General features: G+C 36.5%; 1 protein-coding gene across 1 annotated transcript in view; it reads left to right on the forward strand.

Annotated features, from left to right (window-relative positions):
* Nucleotides 1–8,372, forward strand: part of LOC124162958 (protein SPT2 homolog) — a 34,736-nt gene extending 26,364 nt beyond the window's left edge. The window contains exons 9-12 of the mRNA XM_046539738.1: nt 1,871–3,307; nt 5,216–5,336; nt 5,428–5,519; nt 7,681–8,372. Coding sequence (XP_046395694.1) covers nt 1,871–3,307; nt 5,216–5,336; nt 5,428–5,519; nt 7,681–7,769 — 1,739 coding nt within the window. The 3' untranslated portion in view covers nt 7,770–8,372. The remainder of the gene's footprint in view (nt 1–1,870; nt 3,308–5,215; nt 5,337–5,427; nt 5,520–7,680) is intronic.
* The last annotated feature ends 592 nt before the right edge of the window (nt 8,373–8,964 follow it).

The raw sequence follows: 8,964 nt of genomic DNA on the forward strand, positions 1-8,964 counted from the left end.
ACTCCGTCTCTTCACCCTGTCATATTTGGAAACCATTTGATGACAATGATTGCTGATTGCTATTGTGCCAATTTCCCAATGTTGGCGTGTGAAAAAGAGCCGTCGTCATTGCGTTGCCACCAATGTCTAATTTGTGTAGAGGAGACTCCAGTAATCGGCAGGGGAGAGCCGGGCTTGCTTGGCTTCAAGTGTTTGGACAGTGATTGGCTTCCTTTCACTCAAAAATTATTGCATTTCTTCTGTTGAGACCATTATTAAATGTGCTGTAAGTTTGCATCAGTTTTTAAGGAAGTCGGAACCAAGAGAAAAAATCGTGGAAAATGATTTGGAAAGTGATCATAAGGCTATGCCTAGGATTTATACATATGAAAAATGTGCTGCTGGACCTAGTAATAGATCAAGCATAAATAGTTTCAGTTCTTCTGAACGTAGATTTAATGTAACCCAAAGTACGTATGTTGAAGACTGAGGGAAGTGTACGTCTAGAGCCTAGGCCCTCCGTAGGTACACCAAAGGTGCCAGGCTCTATGTTCAGGACTTTTTTACCTCATGTACGGACAACACATCTGCCAAGTGCAATTTTTGTTTAAATTTTTTTCTGCTGGCTCTAAAATAAGTTTGTGCGGTCATAGGCCAGGCAAAGACACTGAATTATCAAAAGAGAGGCTGATAAGATAAGTTCCAAAGGGCTATAGAAAGTTTCAAATCTTCCATGATTCATCTTCATTATAATGGTTCAAATGCCTTTTATCTGGGCTCTTCCTGTTAGTTTGGATATATAATTAAATTACGCTGTCAAAAAATTACTACAAGTTATTCATGTCAAGTGTCCTATTGAAACTGTTCAAAAGACAATTAATTTTCATTCATCTCCAAATTCTGACCCACTTAAAATCAATGCTCCTCATCATCTCTTCCCTTTTACTTCAGGCCAAGTTTTCACTAGAGAAAGTGCACTAGGGGATTGGAAAAATGGGAATAGGAGAGGAAAAATAATGCATTTTGGAAGATGACAATTATCTATTTCAGAGATTAGTGAACAGAACAAACTTTTTCTCCATCTGCTATTTTGAGCTATGGTTATTGCTTTTTGTATCTTTGCCAGAGAGAACATATTGGCAGGTTCATAGAAATCTTGGAGCTTAACAAAATAGAAAAGATTTGCAATGTAACCGAATCTTCCTTTGCCAAGTCTTTGAGCTCAATTAAATGAGAGCTTTGAGGGAGTATTAACAATACAATTGCGCCTTCTCAACCATTTTTAGATTAATTGTTTGAGACAATTATTATTGCACATTTTCATCAAACTTACTATTTAATGTCCTTAAAAATCCAGAGTGTTATTAAAAATGTCGAAAAGCCTGGATACACAATAATAACTGTTTTCATGGTAACTACAAAGTGCATCCATAAAAATGTTAGCGTTGCCATAGCTCAGTGACTTAGGAGTTAAGACTCAATTTTTATGGACAAAAATGCTTTAAATTGTCTCCCCTGCCACCTCCTGAAGTATTGCAGATTCTTCCTGAAATTTTGGAGATCCGGGTGCTCCTGGATCTCCAAAATAATTTCTAAAGGTGTACGCAGACCTGTGGTAATATACACAGACCTATATATGATATGTGGTGATAAATGATATACGCAGGCCTGTGGTGAACTAGAGATTAAGATGAAGTGATTTTCCTTTCCTGGAAAACTGGTGTGTTTTATTGTTCAATATAATTATCTATTTACTTTTTTGAGTCATGTGTTTCTTCAACTGAATGTAAAACTTCTTTTTTAATTAGATTATCAGGGCTTTTTGTAAGTAAAGGTAAATTTTTGATGTCAGTTTTTTAAAAATTATTTTTCAATTTTATCACTTTTATAGGAATGAGTGGAAGTGAAAATGAGCAGCCTATGAGAAAGAGAGAGCCTCAGCGGAGCAGTTCACAGGATAGGACCCAGTACAAGCAGAGTATGCCCGAGGATGATAGACCAAACAACAGCACCCGACTACCAGACAGAAGTAGGCCAGCAAACAGTAGCAGACCGGTTGAGTCTGCAAGACAAACCAGTGGCAGTAGACCACCTGAAGGTAATCGACCCATCAATGGCAGTAGACCACCTGAGGGTAGCCGACCCACTAACAGCAGCAGACCACCTGAAGGTAGTCGACCTATTAACAGCAGTAGGCCTTCTGAAGGTAATCGACCTGTTAGTAGCAGTAGACCTTCAGAAGGAAATCGACCTGTTAGCAGCAGTAGACCTTCAGAAAGTAATCGACCTGTTAGCAGCAGTAGACCTTCTGAAGGTAGTCGACCCGCTAGCAGTAGCAGGCCGACTGACTCTGGAAGACCTATCACCAGCAGCAGGCCAAGTTCCTCTAGTGGTGATCAAGACAACCGAAGTGATGTGCGGAGGAATAGCCTTCAGCAAAGTAATAAAGTGCGAGAATCATATCAGGAATCAAAATCATCACCGACTCAGACTGTGCCATCTTTGAAAGACAGGAAAGCTGCCTTTGAGGAGAGAAAAGTGAGCAAAGAACCTTTAAGGACAGTGGTTAAGGAGGAAAGGAAATCATCGAATCCACCTCCGAAGCCTGCGATGAAAGATGAAAGAAGTCAGATGAGGCCTGCTTCAAAGGCTGTGATAAAAGACGAAAGGAGCCTCAGCAGTGCATCTCAAAAACCTGTGATAAGGGAAGATAGGAAGCCATCGGGTAACCCTATGAGGCCTCCTGCGAAGGAAGAAAGACCTCCTATTAGAGAAGAAAGACGAGCTATCCCCTCAGAGTGTTCTCGAGTTCCTAACAAACAAGCAAAGACTATTGCTGGTGCCAACAGTTCTAGAGGTGACCTACCTCAAAGAGGTGACGGTAATAACCCAAAAATGTCTTCCAATCCATCTCGAAGGCCTGAAGAAAGACCTTCTAAGGGTGCTACTGTCTCATCTTCTGGAAATAGTCTCCTGAAGGATCGTCTTAGTGGACCAAGGGACCAAAATCAGGCTTCCAAGGCCTCTCTTAGCGGTAATCTTCAAGCCAAAAAGGAAGTTAGGCCTAATCCTCCAGCCCAGAGACCAAGCAATCCTGGAGCACCTGTTAAGCAAGCACCTGGTAAGCCTTCTGCCAACAGGCCTCAGCAAATGGGATCTCAGGGATCTTCCAGGGATCCACAAAGAGGCCCTCCACCTCAGGATAGGAGGCCTGTCGGTAGAGGGGAAGTTAGGAGACCAATGATGGCCCCTGATCGAGGACCGCCTGGTGGTAGATTTCTTCCATCTGGTAGACCCAGGCCGCAGGAGATGAGGAGACCTGCTAAAAGTGAGTTGGAATTTTTATTGTTTGCCTAATGCCTATTTCTTTTACAGGAATTTCCATTTTGAAAATTCATTGCTTTTGGAAATCTTTCTGACTCAGAGAAAAAATCTGTGAGTCAGCTATCTTCTATATTATTTCTACTGTATAGATATATACCTTTTTCTCAACTTATACGCAACCAAACTCTACAAATGAGGTACCAAATAGCACAGAATTTATTAGAGAACATGCGACGGCATATCTTATTTCCAAAATATTGCAATTGTTTCCTAAAATAGGTTTTGAAATAATTTAAAAAACAAAAAAAAATGATTAATATTCCTGACGTTAACGCCGCCCAAACTGATACATTTGTTTATTTGCAACAATATCTCGCATTCTTTAAATAACTTTTATCAAAATGCGGCTGATCCATATTCAAGTCTCCTGTTGATACGTAAGTATGAGTCATCATGTGCGTTTAACAGAGGATAGTGTAATTACTTCCAATGTTGTGTTTAAAGAGGTCCTCTGACCTCAATTTGTACATGAACATTCCAATTAAATTTGTACATAAGACCCTGCCTTTTTTTTCTACATTTTAAAATTAGAAATGCACCTATCCCTCTGTGGACCTGCATTGAAAAGAGCTGGGGAAGCCTGCTGGGAGCGGGCGCTGCACGCTTGTACTTCCAATTTGAACTTAACTGCATTCAGTACCTGTACCAGTTGCTATCTGTTTTTGAAGTAGCTCAGTTAATATATTGAATAATGTATGTTTATAGTAATTATATTTTCAGTTTTGTTTTGTTTGTAAAATACGCAATAACTAGAAAAAATATTGAAAATTATAAAAGATTGCAGGCTTTTCTGGTGGATATGTACTATTGGAAAATCTTCTCGGGCTTGGCTCTGTTGAAGGCTATTTAAGGCCAAGGTTTTGATAAGAAACTCCTTCATTGTCATCAGGGGAAAGACTGACTATCCACCGTAAGGGTCTAGGAAAAATATTTTTTGATAGTACTAAGATTTACTATGCCAAAACCTTTATGAAAGCTAGGTAAAATAATAGGTTTTTAAAAATTTTGTTGAATTTTTGTAGTACATAATTAATTTACCATACTACTACTTGTGAAATAAATGAAGCTCAACAGAATTTTTTTAGGGAATCACTAGAGATACATAATAAGTGTTCATTTAAGATGCATGAATGAATATTTCTATGATTTCATTTACTTTAAATTAACTTAGTGCATTATCTGTAGTCTTTGTCATTAGTATAAAATATACTCCTCTTTATAATTTATTTGGTGAATTTTTTTGACTCATCAAGCATTAATGAAGTGTTTATTATTGTAGATAAACCTTCGTTGAAAAATTAAATTACGTAGATGTTAAAAATATTAGGCATCAATTATGTAAGAGGTAATCCTTTTAGTGCCAGCCTCTGTTATATGGAATCAGTAGAGAATGCCTTGGCTTTTTTGAAGGATGTGACATTTTACTTGGAATTCTAGAAATTCCAATACGAATGACTGAAGCTAATTTTTAAAATTTAGATTGCTAATAATTTCTTAACCAATAAAGAAGTGCACCTATGTTGTTTGCTATCTCTTCTTCGCAAGTTGGAAAAAATATTTAATTTTTAAACTACCAGGCTATAAATTAGCAGCCTTGACATTCTTCCCACATAACCCTCAGTCTGATAGAAACCCCTCAAGAATGTGGAGCTGATTTTCCCTGTGCCCAAAACTTATGCAATTATAGTGATGAGATTTTTTGAATTATTAGTCTATGAAATTGCAGTTCATTAAAAGCACTTTATAGGTTAAAAAGTGTAGCTGACATGAAAATTGGGCGTAGAGCTGTGTGAAACTAATCTTCAAATTGATGACTGATGATTTTGTTTGAAAATATTTGTTTTATTTACAGGGAGAATCGAAAGTGATGATGAGTATGATTCGGAACTAGATGATTTCATAGATGATGGACCGGAAGAAGGGGAGGATTATTCCAAATATATCAAAGAAATTTTTGGTTATGACAAATCACGGTGAGTTATTATGTGTAATACTTTTGTGGGTTGATTTCAATGAATACTTCAATTTCGTTTGATATTTATTTTTTTCTTATTTCTCATTCAGCTATACATATGTTGATGAAGAAGATGAAGATGAATGTATGGAATCTAACTTTGCTCAGCAAATGAAGGAGGAGTTTGTGAGTACAAAATTAGGTAAGTTTTAACCAAGTAGAATCAATTCAGCATACAAATTATTGTTAACCTAAAATTTCTTGTTGAGTGGTTACTGGTATTTAACTCAACTTATACATTTTCGGCAAAATTTACTCTAGTTCTTGAATGGATTATCATTACACACTACATATAATACATTTTTTATAGCTACCTGCAGATGATATGTACTTGCCTTTGTACAAGAATGGCATATCATGAACTCTCCCCTATTTTGAGTTGACTGAGGCACCGTGAATTGTCTGAATTAAAATACATTCATTGCATTGCGAGCCCCTCAGGCCATCCCCATATCCCCCTTTTGGATCCACTGCTGATCACTGGCGCAGTGAGGGGTGGGGGGTTTGGGGGATAAGAACCCCCTCAGAGCTCAGAGAAAATTTTAAGTTTAATCAATTTCACTTAATTGGATTGATATTATTAATAGAATAGTGTAAGGATTAATAAAATATCCCTCAGAAAGCCGTAAAACTCACCATTTTGAACCATTTATCTTGAAATTCCACAATTTATTAATCTCGCACCTTTCGCTTATCCTGGTGGGTATACCATACCCCCACACACCCCGGTATTAGTTGCACCTTAACCCCCACCCCAGCCTTAATTCCTAGCTGCGCCCCTGGCCCAGGATGCTTACTGCCCAAAAGCTTTTACCACTGGATGCCGGGTGGTGGCACACTGCGGCTGGGAACATTTTGTCTTTGAAGAGGGGTGGAAAGAAGTGGAGATTAAATTATAATGTGTATTGATTGAGAAATACATACTGTATTTACTGGTGTAAGCCACACCCTCGTGTATCCCACGCAGCCCCATTTTTGGGACGGCTCGTGAGGAAAAAAACCTTCCTAGAGCTTTTTGAGTGCGGTCTTATATAGGAACTTGTGATTCGTTGCTAAATCAAATAATTTACGTTACTGTGATTAATAAGGTTAAATAATGTTAGAAATGTAATACCTGCAAAGGTTTCTTTGTTTCAATGCTACACTCAGAAGGAATAAAAAGAATTTGAGGGAAAATGGTATGTGGCTTACATTAAAATTTGGAGGATTCGTATTAGCCGTTCGCCCCCTTTTTTTCACCGTCATTTCTAGGGAAAAGGTGCACGGCTTCTACGGTTAAATATGGTACATATGTTATTTTGATTTTTTAGTTTTAGCCATAATATTTTGCTGGAGTGAATTTTTGTTCTAATTTTTATGATTGATGGTATATCTCTATGCGTATAAATCTTGAGTTTTCTTGGCATATTAATGGGATGTATGTTTTCAGGATTTTATTAGCGTGAGTTGCTACTTGAATACTTTTGCTTCAAGGTCCAAAATGTTCCTTCTAACCGCAGGAAAAAAATTCATTTTTCTCTTCAGTATGGGATTTGAGGATTTGGAAGGAAATATTAGTAATTTTATAACAGCATCAAACATTGGTTACTGGATACTGTTCTCATTAATATTAATTTTGCTTCCAAAACATCCTATATTGTTATAAGGGACTGAAATTAAAATTTTAAAAAAATTCTGCATGGAGGAATGAGAGTGGGTGGCAAATGTCTTACCACGCAGTCAGACCAGAACTTCACCCCCTTCAGAGGTCACTAGCCACCACTGAACTGCATCCCCCCATAATCATCTTAACATCTAGTTCTTTTCATCTGAGCAACCGTAGCAACTTAAGAATAATCCTCTAGCCTAAAATAATCGAGTAAATTTCCAATCATGATAAAACTGCATCAAGACCTTTTTACTTGATGCATTAACACGAATGAGTTGCTATCTGTTTGCATGAATCATTTTTGTGGACTGGAACGGAAGATGTACGAATGCATGAACCAAATTTGAACAGATTCTACTTTCTGTTCATGCATTCGCACAATTTGGGTTGTTACACGGTGCATTTTCATGTTCATTCAAGAGTTCATACATTTAGACATTAACTTATGTGGGTTAACAAAGGTACCGTGTAAGCAGACCTTTAAAGGAAATAAATATTTATCCTATTTGAGGCTGTAAACTATCATACATATAGTTCCTAATTAAAGTATCATAGTTACCAGAAAAATTACTGTTTTGGTTACTATGCGTGCTGTGAAGTTGTCATATAATAAAAGAGTATTAAGTTTAATGGTTTGTATAATGCTTTATTCAAGGTATCATGGAAGATTTAGAGGACATTAAGAAAGAGCAGATGGAAAAGAAAAAGAAAAAGCAAATCATGATGAAGAAAAAAAGACTTTAATGAGACTGTGGGTGCTTATGAATGGTACTCTGTATTTGTAAGAGATTTTGACTGCCATGTATGGAAACAATCCTTTTCAAAATTAACGAATACTACACTGTAAAGCTTTCTTAAATTGTCTGCTCTGTATGTGAATATGGGACTGTTATCATCACGAAGCTATTTTTGTAGTATGTACCAATTATGTACCTGTGCCTTCAACTTATGCATTTTAAGTTTTTCATGCAGTTCTAATTTTCTGGTGACATAAGTGGACATGGATCGTTGTTTGATCAATTTGTCCTTGTGTTGCATTTATATTGTTGAAACATGTAATAATATTTTATATTATTTTAGGTCTGAGATCTTGAGCTTTTGTTTATCAAATGTTTTTTTTACTCATTATCCTCACCATAAATTCACCAATAAAAATATATTCCTTTGGTGTTCGTAAATTGTTGTATTTAATCATGTCAAATGCAGTGTGAAATTATTATTTACATCTTGTTTGTGTTTATTTGTTATATTTGTAAAAATGTGTAGTTATTTGTTGACTAACAATTTTTTGATGCTTCAGTTGTTATTACGAGTATGTTCTCTCAATAAAAGAATATGAGCTTCAAATATGTTATATTCACTTTTGAAATTAAGGACCTCTTATAAATCCATTGAGATAGAGCAATGGTTATTCCTGTGAATTAACCATCCCCCATTTAAAATTCGAGGAAGTATTTGAGCAAGTTTTATGCATGTCAATGATGATTGAGTGATAAGTCTGTGTGGCAGCTTCTCTTACCATGCCTCATTACCTATACTGGTGCCAATATTTAAGATATTATTCTATCCTGGCGATTAATTCGAAGGAATGCTGAGGAAGTACTCTTATGGTTACCTTAAGGTAGTTTTTGACTCATTCTTCCATTAATACATATAGAAAACGAGAGTAAAATGACAAGAGAAGATTTCAAATAGACAACATCTTAGTAAAGCATAGGATTAGAAATCAGGTGAAAGACTACAAAAACTTATACCCAGGGACAGATATCGTCGGCGACCATAATTGAGTGATGCTGAAACACCACCTAAAATTAAACTGAAAAGAACTGTAAAGAATATGTGTATGGAAAGTAGAAAAATTGAAGGAAGCTCATGATTAGCTAGAATTTCAAGAAGCAGTAGAGAATAAAATAAAAATTGATCTTACCAAGAAATCAGC

The sequence above is a fragment of the Ischnura elegans genome, chromosome 7 (genome assembly GCF_921293095.1).
Source record: "Ischnura elegans chromosome 7, ioIscEleg1.1, whole genome shotgun sequence".
NCBI classification, from domain to species: Eukaryota; Metazoa; Arthropoda; class Insecta; order Odonata; family Coenagrionidae; genus Ischnura; species Ischnura elegans.